A 17740-nucleotide genomic window follows, 5' to 3' on the forward strand; every position below is an offset into this window, starting at 1 on the left:
CAAGTTCAGGTCACCCAGAATTTTGCAGCAGGAAAAGCTTCAAACCCAGCCCAGATCTCTAAGTCTGGCTCAACAACAACCAGCTAGAAGCAAGGCAGAACAAGGCCAGCATTCCTGTGGGTCTCTCCATGGTAAATGCAAACAATTCTGCGACTCCTCCAGCTCGAACCACGGAGGAGCTTCCCAAAGGACACAACTCAGGGACACATCTTCTACAGCTGCAGCCTTTGGGATGCTCCAAAACCTCCAAGGCACTCCAAAGTGCAATTCCTGTAAGGCAAATCCATGTTCTTTCCCGAGACAAGGGGGTATTTAGCAAAGGGTGGCTCTCAGGTTGCCTCTGAAATGTCAAAATCTGAAATGGTCAGCAAAAAAAAAATTAAAAAATTAAAAAATTGGCAGGTTACATCTTACCTTTCCCAATGACTGCAAACGTTTGGATCATCTGGATTTAGGGACAGAGTAGTTTTGAGCAGGAAAGTCAGGATAAGCCCTTTTAGAATCCACTGGAACAGGGTATGTGCCACCATTGTTGTATCTAGATAGGAAAAAAAAAGCACAGCCATTAAAGCCAATTTTGAAGAAAACATCCTTCTCAGCCTTTCCCTCCTTCCTTTTGTGCCAATCCAAATCCTGGGGAGTTATTCACAAACTGAAACACTTGGAAGAGCAACCAACTAAAAAAATACGTATTTTAAAAAAAAAGTTAAAATCCATTCCGAAAGGAATTTATACATTTCAACCTCATAAACCCAATGAATTTGATGATTAAGCTGCCCAAGATATTGACAGCCCCAGTGATTCCTCCAAAGAACATTCCTGATCCTGATTGTTTTTATGAGTGGCTGTCTGTGCTGACAAATAAATCACTGGGGTGTTAAAACAATCCATTCTCCCATCGAGCTGTGGGCAAGGGGAAGAACACCCAAGAGTCCCCTTTGATTTATTTAAATGGGGTTTACAGGTGTCAATAGAACAGGCTTGTTGCAGGATGGAAGGGAAATCAATGCCCTTTTCAGGTCTTAGATGGGGAATCACTTACAACTACAGAGGTCAGTGCATTTGGGGCCCATTATGCAGAGCACTGAACATGACATAAAAATATCTGCATCGAAGCTGAGGAGTCATTGTATCAAACTCATCAGGGGTGGTCTCTTCCTCATCTCACTGTTCATCTGTTAAATGCACTGGCTTACACCTGCTTGGGGCTTTGAAACCAAAGTTGTGGTGTTTTCCCAGAAGCCCCCAGTGACATCAGTCAAAAATACAAAATCCATGGGAAATACAGAGCTGCTTTTATATGTAACAGCATCAGAGGTGTTAATCTGTAAAACATTCAGTCAGGAAAAAGTATTTTTAAATATCCACTTCAGGCATTTAACGTGGACACATCATTCACCATTCAAATCTGAAGTCCTAGAAATTATTCCTGGCAAGGAGATGGCCCTAAAAATAGTCTGAATGTTCCCATGATCATCAAAATAAAAAAAAAAACCCACATGGCTCATTGCCTCGTGGTCCAGAGCAGCACAGGGATGTTAAGAGGTTTGCTCTGCAGGGCACTGATATCCAGCCCAGCATAAAGAGGCCATCACAAAGCAGAATGAAGAGCCAGGAAAGCTGCTCTGAAATCCCCTCCTGACTCAAAGCCTTCTGAGCCACTTCAAGGACACCCGTGGTGAATTTGGAGTCAGAATCCCAGGGGGAGCAAACAGTTCATCCTTCAAATTATTCCTCGAGCTCTGCTAAACCCAGAGATGGGTCTTAAGCCATGTAAGTCATATTAATGTTAATTAACATGATTTAATGTTAATGCTCCTCCTGAAGTGGATTTAAGCCCAGCAGTGACCATTCTCTGCCTGAGGGCTGTTCCCAAGCCCTCCTGGAACAACGCAGAAGCTCCCTCTGGAAATCCAGAGGGCTGACCAGGCGAGGGGGTGTTTATGGAAAAGCCATTCCCTCCCTTTGTCCTGGGAACTGCTTCTCCGTGGAGAAAAAGCGCCCTGAAGGGCTGATCCCACGGGACACGAGTCCACCAAAGGCAGTGTTCCAACACCCAGAGCTTGTTGGAGAGCAGAGTTGGACTTTGAGCAAAACAGGGATCAATGGACATGAACCACTCTGAGGGTGAGAGACAACCCTAGAACACAAATACCTTCCAGAGACGCCTTCAACTATTCCACTGCCACCATCTGAGTCATGCCAAAGTCCAGGGGACAGGTTTAACTGAGCATTGGATTTACAGGTTTTAATTTACCCCCATTTCCTCCTTCTCCACACCTTTGGTACAGCCAGGACTGAGCAAATGGGGCCAGGAAAGTTCACTTCAAGGCAACCCTGCTCAAGCAAAAGCAAATCTTCAGAGAGGGGGGTTAAATCAGAGCTCAGTTCTGGGCTCAGCTTAACTTCCTGAGAGCCTCAGCAGGCTGGGGTGGTGCTGAATTAATTACAGGAGGAGAGACAACCTGACTTGAAACAGGTAATTTATCGCCCGCTCTTCGCCTTCCATCAGCTATCAGCAACTGGAAGGTAAATAAGAATTAATTCCAAGTAGAAATCAAACTTCTCCCCCACTCTAATTTCTTCTCCTTCAGTAGCAATTGAAGGTAGTGCCCTTGAGTCCAGGAGAAAGCAAACTTTCCAGAAGGATTTGCTTATAATCCACTGAATGCTAAGAAAGATGCTCTTAAGACCATCCATTCCTGCTGAAAATTACTGGGGTTTTATATTCAATTTTATATAACCTTTATATTAAAGTACTCCCTAAAAAAAAATAAAAATAAATGAGAATAGAGTCCTGCTGCCTCACTCACTCTGAAGAGAATGAGAGCTCTCACATTTCACTAAAGCAGCCACATATTTGAATTCTGTACTTCTCAGAGACCTCAATTTGTTCTTAAGAAAATGATGTGTCAGTTTAGTTTTTAAATCAAACAAACACCACAGAATTATTTATATGCCTTAATAGCACCTGGCACATTTTTTTTTGCAATGTATCTGAAAGAGGTTCCAAATTGTTTTCTAACCTTTTAATGCTAATGCCATTTTGTTATCTGTTTCTAAGGGAGATGCTTTGTGCCAATAATTTCCCAAATTTGTGAGTCAGATCACAGATCAGAACCATCCAACTCCCCAAATCCAGCAGGACCTCATTCATCTCAAGTGTCTCTTTTTGTACCTGCAGTGAAATATTTCACTTTGATCACTGTTAATAGAAAAGCCCTCTCACCAAAATGGAATGGTTGCTATTACAAGAGTCAGAATAAAACTCTAAAAATAGGAGCACATTTATTAAAAACCAACATCAAAAAAAGAGCCCATTAATGACACCTAAACCAGGGTTTGCAGCACACGCTGAATTCCTGCTCTGGGTCATATTCTCCAAGCAGCAGCACCAACCAGCCTTCCAGGGGGACAATGCCTGGAGTTCCATCAAGATACAGCCAAATTGTATCAACTTTTCCAGTGCCTGCCCCTCTCCCAGCACAGGCAACCAAAATAAGTGACACGAAGGTCCTCTGGGCAATCCCCACGGGGACTCTGACTTTGTGTCTCTCCAGGGTTGATTTTCCTTTTCAGGAGTGAAGGGAGTCAATTTAGGTGCAGTTTAGCAAGAAAGGGAGTCCTTCAATCCAAAATACAACCTGGTGTTCTTTCACAAGTGTCTCACTCTCTGTTAATCAGCACTCATCAGGTATCTGCTGCTCATTAAAGCCATTTCCTCATACCTGGCTCCTTTCTGAATAAATGTCACTTAATTTCACTTACAATACTGCCACAGGTCACTGCTTCCATCACCAAAAAAAAAAGCCTCAAATCTTAACTATAGGAAATGTAGTAGGTGGCAAATCATTAATTTATTTGTCCGTGGAGTCACTTTTACAAACACTTTTGCTGAGGAAACTGTGCTGGGGTTTGCCAAGAGACCAGGAGATGCAGATGATCCTTTAAATCAGACAACCATGTGGCCCCATGTGCAAAGAAAATAAGACCCCAAAGAATCCTTGCTGGGTGAAATAAATAACCTATAAAGCTTTTTCTGGGTGTTGAGGACCTGGTTTTGGTCACATTTTTATGTATTTTATGTGGCTGAGGGGAAAAAAAAAAAAAAAAAAAAAAAGGCAAACCAAAACCACAGGTTGAATTTCTCCTCTGCTTCCCTGGCTGACAGGCTGGAAAATCTAACTAAAAATGACCATTAGAGACTTTCCTGTTCAGGGCCAGAAATGGTGAAACATTTCATTTTGACATCTCTGTCATAAAATATTTCAGAAGGTGACTTTGACATGAAACTCAAGCGGAGTTTCCAGCCCACGACAGAGTTCCCAGTTGAAAGCTTTCCTCTCAATTTGGGGTGAAGTGAGCTCTAAGCCAGGCAGAAAACCCTCACTTGGTGTCCAGCTGCAAACAGGAACAACATTCCCAGCAGTGGCTTTCACCAGCAGGCCATATCCTTAAACTCCTGGGTGCTTCTGATGATGTCCAAATGTCTGGGCAGTCAGTTAACCCTGCCTGAGTTCTCCCCACCAATATCCAAGGGCATTCAGCAAGGAGTCATGGGAAAAGTCTTACCTCCAAGTGCTAGGAATTGCCAGTGGATCCTGTTTTTACAGCCTCCCAGCACATGGAGACAGCCAGCACGTGCCCAGGATGGCAGGGGAAAGCTCTCTGGATGCTGCTGGGCCCTGGGAATCAGGAAAACAGAGCACACCGGTCAGAGGGAGCGGGAACAAATGGAGGCAGAAAGGAGATAAATCATTGCAAATAATCAGATATCCCAATGTCACTGTGCCAAATCACACCCAACAGCACTGTCCTGCTTCCAGGCAGTGACCAGGGATAGAAACACATCCTTTTTCCACCTCCAGAAATTTGTTCCCTGTCATTTCCCACAACAATATGTTTATGTAAGGACTTCTCCCTGTGTAACATCCCAACAAAAAAGTTCCATTTCTTTCAGGAAGTTTGATGGAAGACCTTGCAAAAGCCTTCTGGAAATGTAACAGCATCTTCTTGATCCACACAGTTACTTCAAAGGGCTTTAACAACTTATGAAGCCTTTAGAAAGCCACGCTGATTCTTCATAAACGTGTTATATTTATTGAGATAAGTAATTTTCTGTTCTTAATTATAGTTTCTACCAAATGTGCACCAAAATTAGAAAGGGTGCTAGTATTTGGGGGTGATCAACAGAGGAAAATACATGAGAATAGTTACACCAGGAAACAAAAAGTTGGATTTCACTGGAGAAGCATTGAAGTGACGGAGGGTTTGCTGATTCCAGGATTTGAATCTCTAAGTAGCAGCGAGCTTCCAACAAGCTGCCCTCGGTGCCATTCCTCCTTCTCATCCCATCTGAAATTTTCATGATAGTTTAGGCAAGGGATCATTTAAACACACACTTCATTTGGCTCCACATCAGGTTTTGCTCGAAACAAGCTGTTAGGAAAGCTAAATGAGGCCACGAGTTTCAAAACTGAGCGGGGTTTTTTTTTTGGATGCCTCCATTTATGATTAATAACTTGAGATACCACGAAAGGGCTGCATAAAAAGCAGAGCTCGGGATACCTGCTAAGGACAGCTTGTTTTAATCTGGGCAGTCAAGAACAGATCCATTCAACCTCACCAGTCACCTCTAAAAGTTGTTGTCATGACCAACAGAAATATTGCCAATGACAGGCTGGGGTTTTGTTTGTTTTTTAATGAAAATTTAAAGCTGTTTTAAACAGATAAACACTTCCAGGAAGGCTCAGGTACAGAATACAAAAGGGCTGACAGTGTGATTCTTATCATCTGAGCACAGAGAAATCCAAGTGCTGGAAGAAGGAGCAGGAACACCAGACTGTGGCTCTGGGTTCCCTCCACTGGCATCTCCCACAATTAGTGAGGGAGGCAGGAGACAAGAATTAACATGTCATTAACATGGCTTGGGAGAGGAAAGAACAAGAGCAAAACTCAGAGAGCTGCACAGTTCAGGGGGAAGACACCAGGTACAAAGAGCACACCAGGGTCCCAAGTGCTGCAGTGCCCTCACGACCCTCCCTCCCATTCTTTCACCCATGACTGCTCATTTTTCCATAACTGGGTGGGGGGCTGATTCCAGTGGGATCTGAACATCCAAGTCTCTTCAGCTGCTTTAAGTTTCTAAGCTCTAAAATACATCAGTGTGAGCTGCAATTGCTGCAGTGAACACTGTTCCAGTTCCATGGAGAACTTCTGGAGTCACTGGGAGCTGGGCTAGGGCAAAGCAGGAATAAATAATGAAATCAGAGCTCCTCAGTCTATCAAACGTTGTTTCTGGAAGCTCAGGATTGTTCCTTCAGTGACCTCAGAGGAAAAATGGGTCAAAATACCACAGGGACGTGTCACTAGGCAGGGAATCTGGGCAATTCCTTTAGTTGTGGCTAATGAAATACGTTTATCAAGACAAGAGTGTGTGTGTCTGGGACTGTTTAATCACACTGGTAAAGATTTAAGCCCTGGTGCTGGTTTAGCAGAGTGGGCTGGGCTGAGGTGGTTTAAATTCCACCAGAATTCTGCATCCTGTGTTTTCTGTAGGTCAGCTCAGCCACAGCCACCAACAGCAGCAGGCTTTGGAATCTCAGGTGGAATTTGGGACACACACATTCCCAATTCTCAGTATCTTCCACAGGGGAAGAGCACAGGTCACCCTGCCAGGTGCTTTGAAAATCAGCTCAGCACAGACTGAGAGGTGATGAGATACCAAAGCAACAACGTGCAAACATGTCTGGCATTTCCCATCCACTCTGTGAGATCAACACCAACACACACAAGGAGAAGCAGACACAGGATTCTGTCAGTTGTTACACAAGCTCCAGGAGCCCCTGTGCAAAGCACACCTACCAACTCAAAGAGCTGTTATTCACTACCACACTGAATTGCCTTTTCTTAAATAATTGAAGAGTTAATCAATAGTCCAGAAGAAATATAACGAAAATATGACATTAACAACACCTAAAAACATTGCTGAACCGGTGCCCAAACCCAGATAATTGCTGGCTCCATTTCAGGAAGGTCAGCTTGGAAAAAGATTATCTGTGATTTTCTGCCCATAATTTCGTAGTTGTGCTCAACTACCAGTGTAAATTTGGAAGGCAGCCCTTTGAACAGTTGGCCCTTGAAGTTATTAATCCAAACTCAAGCCCCCTGAAAGCCTCGTGTTCCTCCCAGTGCCCAAGCCCTGGGCTGCTCTTCCAAGCCCTGCCAGCCCGGACAGGGGATGGCTGATGTTCCAACGGCACTTCCTGCCAAAAGCAACTTGCTGTTGGCAGGATTTGAGAGCAAAATCCTGGGCCACTGAAGTATTTCAACAGCAAACAACGTCCTGCAAAGCTGAGAGATCCTCCTGGGGCTCCTTCCTCTGAACCCTCTCCATTAAAACACGGTAAACAAGGGAAGTCAGGAAGAGCCACTCCGTGCATTTGGCTGCTCAACCCTCTGCCCTGATCCCACCATCCCAGTGCTCCAGGAGGGATGGCCAGGGAAGGCAGGCAGGCTCTGACATCCCCTCTGCTGATCCCAGTCCTCAGTGAAACGTTAAAGCTGCTGAAGTTGGGTGGGGAGCCATTTGCTCCCGACTGAACAGTGTATTTATTTTTATATATATTTATATTCCCGACCCTGTGAATATTCCTGAGATGCCTCCACAGATGTTCCTCCAGAAGAGAAAGGAGCTGACACACGTGAAAAAAAACTCAACTCCTGAGAAGCCAAGTGAGCTTGAAATGAGCTCCCTCAACGGCCTCCTGTCCCCAGAACACCCAGGATAAATAAACCAACCCGAGCGTCACAGCCGCGCCCAGGTGGGCAACAACGTGTTTCTAAATATTTAGTTAAAAAAACCAAAACAAAACATTTATTCCAAGTGAATTTTTCACAGAGTTTAAAGAGTGCTCATGAAGTCGACCTGAAACCAGCAATGAAATCAGGGGGTGTTCAATACACACACACAGAGGGAAATAAATGAACTGCGATTCTCTGAAAGTCAGGGGAAGAAAAAAAAAAAAAAAAAGTGGTTTGAAAATGTAGAATATCTTTTATGGTTATATATTTTTTAAAATTACTTCTATTTGTCAAGAACAATTGGCCCCTTCTTTTTGTCTTCATTTATCTCGGTGGAAAATAAAACGGAGCAAACAGCAAAAGAGTCCCAAGTACAGCGAACAGCTGAGCCAGGGACAAATTAAGTAACACAGATTGATGGCTGTTGATCTCTAACAGCACCATCACATCCCAGTGCTACAGCCCAGATTTCATTTAAAGGCCCTTCTCTCCTTTTCCAAACAGTGCAGTATTTCTGGGAAAGGGCTGATCTGCAAGCCTGGGAGCTGCACTGAGAATCCAGACTCAGTTTTCCCACTTTGGCTTTAAAGGTGGTGGATTCCTTGAACTTCTGAGGTACCAAGTGAAATAAAGCAAAACCAAGCACTGGGATAAATCGAACACTGAAACTGAAGATGTATTTTTTTAAAATGCTGCTTTTTATCTTCAGTACCTTTATAAAACACTAAGGAACCAATGTTTGCTATCTCTGCATCTCTACCTTTGCTGACCCCAAAGGTCCAATATGTCCAGCTGCTCTCCTGGGGGTTTTCCCAGAGCTTTATCCTCCCTGGCATTCCCTGTTACAGCAGCACATGGATGTCCCTCTTCCCACATTCCATCTTCCTCTCAGCCTCTTGCAGTCTTCATCTAAGAGTTTTTAACTCTATAGATATTGAAGACATTGATAGCCCATACAGAATATAAATTTTTTCTACAGATGTCTGTTAAATATAAATGTTAAATCAATGTTTACATTTCTAATGGCTAAAGAATTAGAGTGGCCACGTGAAAACTGCCAATTTTACTGGAAATAAAAGAGATTTCCCCAGAAGCTGCAACAGTCCTTTGTGTTTTCCTGTGTTTCTTACAGGCCATTTGTGGAGTGGCATCGACACCAGAGGGCTGGTATCTGCTTCAATCATCTCGAAGCTAAAAGCCTCAACTTTGGGGCCAACAAAACGTTCCCGATTTTCAGAGCCCCAATCTCTGTCTGAGAATCAGGGTGGTCACTCAGCTGCCTGGCTAGAAACTCCTGGATTTGGGCATCCCCCATGGAAAACGGGCTGAGCAGATGAGCCCTTCTGGAGGACACAGAGCTGTGCCACGGATGGAGGTCACGGAGTGGGAAGGTCTTTGCAATCCCTGCTGGTCATTGCTGTGAGGGAGGAAAAAAGCTGCAGAATATTGCTGCTTAAGTATCCACCAGCTGCTTGCCGGGCTCACAGTGCCTACAGCTCATCTCCCAAAACACCTCTGAGGGAGGCTCAAGCTCCACGGGAAATGTGAGGTCATTTCTGTCCCAGCAAGGCAAGGCTCAGACACCAAATCCCTCTCCATGCCTTGACTCCCCTGCAAACCAGGACAGAGAGTGCTCCCTGGGGCTCAGGGAGAGCTCTCTGAGGAGCAAAATGTCTTCATCCAGATTTAAAGCTGCACCTGTCAAGCAGCCACCACTGAGTGGGGACCCTCAGCACAGAGACAGCCCAGGAACAGCCTCCCCTGCAGCACCCACTGCACCTCCCTGAGCTGGGGCTGAGAGGGGCAAAACTTCCAGGTCTTACAGTGCTGGCCCTGTTTGCTGCTCCCTCAGGAGCAGAGAAAGGAGGAGACTGCGGCCAAAAACACCCAGCAGATCCAAACAGTGCTCCAAAATACCCTCACCTTTCCAGGAACCATCACAGCCCCTGCTGGAGCAGTAACTGCAGAGATAAATGAGAACATGACCCCAGCCTTATTTAATTTGCCATCACTATGCAAAGCTCTTGACTCCACTGTCTCCATGACCTGCTTCATCTATTGTTTATTTCTTTTTTTTATTTTTTTTCTTTTCCAGGAAATTGTTCATTAAGGGTAAGAGCACCTGGCTTACAGTAACAGGGCGCTGTGCAAAATGTCTGTCAGGGAGCTGAGGGGAGGAACTGTCACCAATAAATCCCACAGAAGAGAGGAAAGGAGATGCAAGGGCCAAAGGATCTACTGGTGTAAATGGCTGAAGCCCACTGAGTTCACTGTGCCAAAGGGAATCTGGAGAGGATTTGGATGTGCCAGCTCAGTGTGTGGTGCAGATGGAGCTGGAGCTACTCGGGTTAGAGCGAGTGTTTGCTTCCTGGCAGGAAAAGAGGAGCTGGAAAAATCCCGACGGACAAAACCAGACCTGAACAACTGGTGCCTGCAACTACCTTGGCTTCCTCTTCCCCCTCTTCCTAAATTTGACACTGAGAGCTTATTTAAGTACTCTGAGAAAAGAAGGTTAACAAAAAATTGTAACAGACTTTACGGGGCAATTTTAGAGCTTAATTTCCATCATTTTACAGATGTACTAATTAAAGTTTTTTTCACAAGGTAAGACAAGCACAGTTTTCTGTGTTCTTCCCTCACCAACATCATGCATGTCCCATCAGCTGAGTGCTCTGAGCCCTCTCCAGGTCGCTCTCAGCTCCACAGCACTCCCATGATGGAGGACAGCACTCCCCTTTTATTAACCTTTATTAACCTCTCTGCAGAGGCCAAAAAACTGGAGCCTAACCATTTTTTAACTTAGTGTATCACAAGCTCAACACCAGCATACTGTGAGCTGAGACTCTGAGCAAACACCCCTTACAAATATCCTGCTAAACAAAGCCAAATCCCGAGTCCTCCTCTCCTCAGTGGGCACACAAGGCTGGCAGGAAACAAGGGAATGCCCCAATTTCCTCTCCTCCTCCATCAGATGCAACTTCAGGACAGTTAATAAAAAAGGCATAAGCCTTGTGGCTTTTGGTTTGGTTAGCACCAAAGTTGTGGAAAACTTGTATTTTTGAGCCTGATCTAATAACCTTGGTCTGTCTCCAGAGCACAGCAGTGAAGGTTTCCTGGTAATGAAGGTTTTCCAAGGTCCCCTCTGTCCATCTGCCTCTTCTTCAGGTACCTCCAGGTACCCTCAGGTACATGACATTGCTTCTTTCCATGGATTTCCCTTCTTCAGACAGGGAGAAGCCAAACCATAGCTCATCTCTTCCCAAAGCAACACTTGACACGATTTCAAAACACAGCCCCGCAGTATTTGAATAAATCCTCAATAAATCAATAATAAATAAAATTCGCACCCTGGACCCTTCAAAGGGCTCCTCACACTGATTTTTGAGGAATGTGTTGTTAACACACCTTGAAATACCCTTTGGATTTTCCAGCAAGTGGAAAAGAACCCAGGGCTGAGGAGTTAATCCCCCTCACCCCGAGCCAAAGCAGACACAGCCACAAAGGGAGAGGGGCAGATGTTGTGGTTTGTTGTTTGTTTGTTTGTTTGTTTGAGTTGGGAGCCACCCACCAGCCCAGACATTCCCTTCTCAGCCCGTTTCCATTCTCTGATTTGCTACCCAGGCACTCTCAAACAGAAGGTGGGAGCAGCAATGAGTAGGTGGGAACCAGAGCAGGCAGAAGTTCTTAGAACGTTACTCTAAGAGCTTGAAAATCGGAAAATTGCAAATTGATTTTTAAAAATTATAGTAAACTAATCATTTTTTCAGACTTTTTTTTTTTTTTTTAAATACTGACTGATGAGATGTTTATATTTTCTCGGTCTTCAAGTTCCTTCTCAGAAGGGTATGGTCAAAATAACCCCTTCAGACCTTCAACATCTCAATGAAAACAGGCCCAAAAAGGCCAAAGCTGGAAATCTGGAGAGGGGTTTAGCTCTACAAGATGTTCACACTTCCCAATTTAAATAACATATTTACTGGGAATATCTCACCTAATTACCAGGAATTGAAATTTCAGGCAACTGAACAGAATAATCACATACACAGACTTTAAAAACCAGGCTTTTCATGTTCTTAAGTATAAGCAATTAAGGGTAAGAGTAACGTTTCCTAATTATGTCATTGATCTCAATCCCTTTTCATTTTCCTATGAAAGCACTGCACTTACATAAGACACGTCTGAGGTTGTTCCTGCTGCTCAGATCCACATTTGTTCCAATCAAATATTCACCTCATGACTTGTTTGCTTTTTTTTTAGTTTTTGCCTTCCCATGAAATTTAAATTTGGGAAGTGGGAATGTATCCTTAACTTCGAAAAAAGCACTGAAAACTCATTTAAAAAAATAAAAAAATAAAGAAATAAAAAGTCCTAGGGAGCTCTGGAAAATTGTGTCTTAGGCTGGCCTACTAATTAAAATCAACTCTGCCCCATTATTTCAGATGTATCCGCCTCCAGATCTGAAACCTTTTCCCGGTGATTAAAATCGGGAGGGGGGGAAAATCCCAAATCTCTTCCCTCTTTTATGTGGAGCCACATGGAACACACTTTCCCAGCTCCCCGAGTCCATTAAAGCATCACCTTTGGGAGCAGATGCTCAGCCAGGCCCGGCAGTGACCGGGGAGGAGGCTCCGAAGTGCCACAAACTCCTCGTGTTCGAAGCACCCCCAGCTCGGCCACTTTGGATCCCTCCCCACCAGGACACTCCCCCCCAGACCAGCAAATCAATCAGATAATTAACAGATGCTGTGCTATTGCTCAGAAATCCTGCTGCAACTTCCCTGCCTTTGATCAAGCCGAGCTGACTGTTGATGACATTTAATGTTAATTAATGAAAATACAAGCGATAGAAAGTGCTGCAGAGAATTATCTAATTATGGACTTAAAAAATGAAGTCTGTAATCAGTGTAGCCTATGTTTAGATCAATGGCTATTGTTTGGGACACTCTGGGAAGACACTGGGATAGTGAATCACCTTTAGCTCCAGTTTCTCCTGCCTTGCAGGACCACTTGGAGCAGATGAGCCACGTCATAAATGATTCCAGATTCCAAAGGCTGCAGGTAAATCCTCCCCCAGCTCTGGGACAGCACCAACAGAATATCTGATGAAATTCACTTCTCTTTTGACAATGGGTGACTGACAGCAAACCAGCACGGCTGAAGTTCCTGACAAAATAAATAAGTGGGGGGATTAAGCAGAGATTTCAAAGGAATGACTGCAATCCTCAGGGAACAGCTATTACAGGAGGCAAAGGATTTCATCAGCTCCTCAATGCAACACTTTGTGCCACCACTCACTCTGCCTGCCTGAGACCCCAGACACCGAGAAACATCTGCATCTAAAAATATTCCCATTTGATGGAAGGTGTCTGAGAAACTTCTCCTGATTGTCAGGAGGTGAAGGGAACATTTTCATTATTATAAAACGCCGTGGGATTCACCAGAAACATCAGGTCTAGTTTAATATGGCTGGGCCTAAACTAGAAAAGAAGGGTTGGATAAATGTGTTGTATCAACACCCACATGGCAGCTTCTACAGTGAACAGTCATGTCAATTAGCTCCCATTTCCCAAGACATTACGGCTTTGGGAAATATATACAGATAAAAAATTGGGAAACACATATCCTAATGCTCCTGCTTAATATCAGCTACACACAGGAACTGAGCCCCTGGGTCTGGTGAGAGTTCTCTAATCCCAGAATCTGACTTGCAACAGCCTCTTCCAATACAGGTGAGTGAAAAAGGAACACCTGTCATATTTTCTCTCCAACCACCACACAGAGCAGGTTTGGAATATTCAGAAATTGTCAACATTCTTAGAGCAGCTCCGTTAATGCCACACAGGACATTCCCTGTTCAGTGGCTCCTGTCACTGCGAGTGGGGAACACTGAACTGAGAGGTAAACTGAGGTTTTCAATGACCTAAATTCCTGGGAAAAACAGGAGACACACAGAGGGGAATAATAATAATAATAATAATAATCCTGCTTCATGTCTCCGAGTTTGGTTTATTTTGAAACTGCTGAGAGCAGAACGTTGGCTAAAGAGGTGCCACTTGTTCCTGCCCCAGATGTGAAGGAGCTGGTTGTGCTCAATGCCGAGTGATTAACGATTGCCTGCAATCAGCCCTGGAAATCACTGGCTTTGAGTGACACAATGATCCCGTGACATCACACAGCCCCACATCTGAGGCTTGTTCTGGGACACACTGCTCCTCCTGCTGCCATTTCTGGAGCCCTGAGTGGCCTCCAAAAAAAAAAAATACAATAAAAAAAATGGGCTTTATGATGTTCATGAATAAACAAGTTCTCACATGAGAGAGGTTTCTGTTTCCTTCTGCCAAATTTGTTTTCCCATTCCACCTTGTAGAAACACTGCCTTGTGCAAATGGTCTGAATTTTCCCATCTCTGCACAAAAACACCTCATTGAATCAGCGCTGGAAGCCCTGACCAGACCCAGACCTCCCTTCTCCATCACATCCATATGAGCCTCCACCTCCCAGCAAAGATTCCCACTGTTAGTCCCTGCCTGTGCACCTGTTTTATTAAGTTTCTTGCTGTTATTACAGTCCACCAGGTCTGTTAAAACCCAGTCCATCCTGGTCCTGAGAAGCTCCTAAATTAAACATGGAATGCCAATCTAGCAAGCAAGGGACAGGCAAGGGCTCTGACACCCCTTAGTTTTCCCAGATGAAAATCCCACAACACAATAAAATGAGGAGAAAAGGGGGAAAAAAAAAAAAAAAAGGGGATTGTAGATCCAAACATTCAATTTTACAAATTCTCCTCAATCACATCAAGTTGTCTTTAATCATCAAAAGCTGACCCCCAGAAAACGAATACAATTTCTGGGTTCATATTAATTAGAGGCTAAGGAGGATTGATTTCCTTGTGAATAAACAGCTGGATGCTCCTAATTGAACATAAACCAGTAAAACTGAGCTGGATCAAGCTGCCCAGGAGCAGCACAGGGCAGGTGGTGTGAGCTGAGGACCACGGACCTGGGAGGAGATGATAGCTGAAGTCTTAGCAGAAGATGGAACAACATGGGAACTGTCAGAGCAATTTTCCACATGGGTGGTTTAACACCTGAACTGTTGGTTGTTTTTGAGGCAGAACCATTCCCAGTTTCTATCAGTTCTCCTCGGAATCAACAGGAGATGTGTCATAAACACTGTTTGCCTCAAAGAGCCAGGCACGGAGGTGGGGACTGAATGAGCAAACAGGAGTTCCTTAAGAACACAAAAATCAAGAGGCTGGTTGGTTTTCTGCAAACATCTGGCTTGTAAATAACTGTAGGGCTTCATAGACACGATCATTAGACTGCTCTCACTTAATGTCATAAAGACTGAGGTATTAATTTTAATTAAATGGGCCCATAATTTCCAGCTCTGCATGTGAACAGAATCTTCCCCTGTTACCTGGTACCTCAGGAATTGCAGCAGCAATGACAACACTCCTATGGCATCTCATCTCATCTCATCTCCTATCTCCTACTTCTCCCAGGAAAAACTGTCTAAACAGCTTTGTTTGTCAGGTATTTTTAAAGGTTTTTCGTAGTTCAACAGCAGTGCACAAAGAAAGTTTCATTTCAAAACAACAAAAAAAAACCCCAGACAACTTATTTATTATATTAAGTTTCCAGATTCAAAACAGCTCAGTTGTTTTCATGGTCTAAGAGAAATCTAAAACAAATCGCGAGGTGTAAAAGAATAATTTGTTTCCAATGGTTAATCCTTCAAAAAGCCACGGGGAAAGCGACTCAGGATGCAGGAATCATTAATGGCAGAGTGATTGCCGAGCTCTGCTCCTGGAAACAAAGAAATCAGGTTTCAGCTGCTCCCAGGGCAGGTGAGTCCTGCCTGACCTACAGGGAGGGCTCTGAAAAGGCTCATTCAGAACCCAATCGAACTGCTGGGGTGGGAAGAGAAAGGTGGAGTATAATTTTCTGGAAAACACTCTTTAAATGGTTCCAGCCACACTTTCCTACCCGGTGTCCTTTCTTTGAGCTGTTTGGATTGGGGGGAAGATCCACATCCCACAAGCAGCCCGAGCCCAGGAGGGTGAAATTCCAGCCCCTGGCAAAAAAAAACCCAATGGACACAAGGCAAACAAAGCACCAGAATATCCTAAACTGTCCCAATTTCCAGCCATGATCACTCCATGACCTGGCTTGTGACTCAGAACCTTCAGGACACTCAGTGCCTATGGATTTGTTTGCAAAACATTAGGCAGAAGAAATACAGCTCTTAAAGTGGCAACATTGAACTTGGGTTCTTTTCCTTTCCTCAGAATGAATCCTGCAGACCATTAAAAAAAAAGCAAGTCCAAGTGTATAAATTATTTCTGTCTCTGCTGTGGGTGATAAACCAAACAGTTCTCAGGCACCAGGCCAGGGGGAGGGAACAGGGACAAAGAAACGAGGGGACTGCAGGTAATTGCAGCACTTATTCCGATTACATGCAGATCACCAATGAACTCTTTCGCCACTTGCTTTCTCCTCTGGGAAATCTCACTTTCCCAGCTTTAATTTAATCATGGGGAAAATATGTCAAGTATTGATTATAACTAGAAACCAAAGTCTACTACAAGCATGTACGCATTAACACCACCACTCAGACACGACCTGGAAGAAATCCTCTGTTTGTCTTTCTTCATCCTGATTCCCACTTCTTCAACAGACTGTCTCACAGAGAACAGCATGTTCAAACTTGTAAACATCAGCTCTGGTGATGAAAAGTCCAGGAGGGAGTTTGCTGAAGCACTAAATTTACGTTGCTTGCGATGCTAAGTATAACTAACAGACACATCTCCCAGCCCTGAGAGCAGCACACAACGTAGCCCCCGAGGAAGGGCCGGGCATCAGCACGGACTGCAATTTACTGCAGGTGGAAATAATATTCCAGTCGAGTCCAGAAGTGAGAGAAAACGGTGCTTGTTTGTCTGTGGCCCTTGAGAAATAAAAGGAACGAGTGACACACGGGCACAGTGCACGAGATGGCAAAGCAGGGACAGGAAATCAGGGATGGGAGATTCTAAAGATGCCCCCCTGCCCACCCAGGCCACCCCCTGCCCTTTGCTCTTCTGTCTGTGCCACACTCACAGTGATGTCACACTTTGAAACCCATCAGAATTAGAGAAAGGCAAGGTGTGGTTTCACATCCTCCAGAAAGTTCTCAAGATTTCAAAGATTTCCCATTCTGCTTTGAAGGTAATTCCGATCTGGGAGGGAGAAGCAACGGGAATGCTTTGCCACACACCTGTCTGTAATAGTTTATATTATATATTAATATAATAGTTTATTTTCTACTGCAGCCCTACATTTAGAGAGGCAGAAGCTCAACCCCCTTCCCTCGGAATCCCTGCTCCCACTGCTGTGTCCGTGGGACACAAACCCACGGAGCACAAGTGGGTCTGGAATTCCTGGTACAATTTGCAGGTCAGAACACACGGCATGTTTTTTTGTGCTTTATCTTCATCCCTGTCTAATTCAAAGTCACAAGAGTCTTGGGTGGAACTTCAAAGCAAAAAAACCCCCACGTTTCCAGAATCTCATTCCAACATGGGATACTCTGTGCTTCACTGAAGGCATTCTAGAGTTTAGGAGTTCTGATTACACTAAGTTCTTTAGGAGTTCTAATTACCCAAGTTTGTAGAATTTTCTAATCAGACACACCGAGTATCAAAACCAGCCCCCAAAAATTGCTCTAGACATAAAAGCACCGGCCACAGTCACATATTTGGACTTTACAGACCTGCTGGAAACCTCCTGGAATAGCAAACATTTTCACTCCAACCACTCCAGTCACCTGGAAGAAGAAGTAGAGGAGGTTCCTGAATATTCTGCCCGTGTTTTTGGTTGGAGTTACCAAGCAATGACATTGTTAGAGAGATTAATGGTGGAGCTTAACTGCTCCTCCAGCACCTGTCCAGTCCACG

At 44.3% G+C, this 17740-nt stretch overlaps 1 protein-coding gene across 11 annotated transcripts in view; it reads right to left on the reverse strand.

Annotated features, from left to right (window-relative positions):
* MEGF11 (multiple EGF like domains 11) overlaps positions 1-17740 on the reverse strand; it is a 247115-nt gene that overhangs the window by 183246 nt on the left and 46129 nt on the right. For all 11 annotated transcript variants that reach the window (XR_003570692.1, XR_003570693.1, XM_027879247.1 and 8 more), the window contains 3 exons: positions 4573-4685; positions 2403-2522; positions 415-540 (listed from right to left, as the gene is read on the reverse strand). Coding sequence is in view for 9 of the 11 variants with exons in the window: in XM_027879247.1 (XP_027735048.1) it covers positions 415-530 (116 nt within the window). In the remaining 2 variants the exon portion in view is untranslated. The remainder of the gene's footprint in view (positions 1-414; positions 541-2402; positions 2523-4572; positions 4686-17740) is intronic.

Source organism: Empidonax traillii, unplaced genomic scaffold, assembly GCF_003031625.1.
Source record: "Empidonax traillii isolate 1590-97213 ecotype Southwest subspecies unplaced genomic scaffold, ASM303162v1 scaffold52:size1600334, whole genome shotgun sequence".
Classification (NCBI taxonomy): domain Eukaryota; kingdom Metazoa; phylum Chordata; class Aves; order Passeriformes; family Tyrannidae; genus Empidonax; species Empidonax traillii.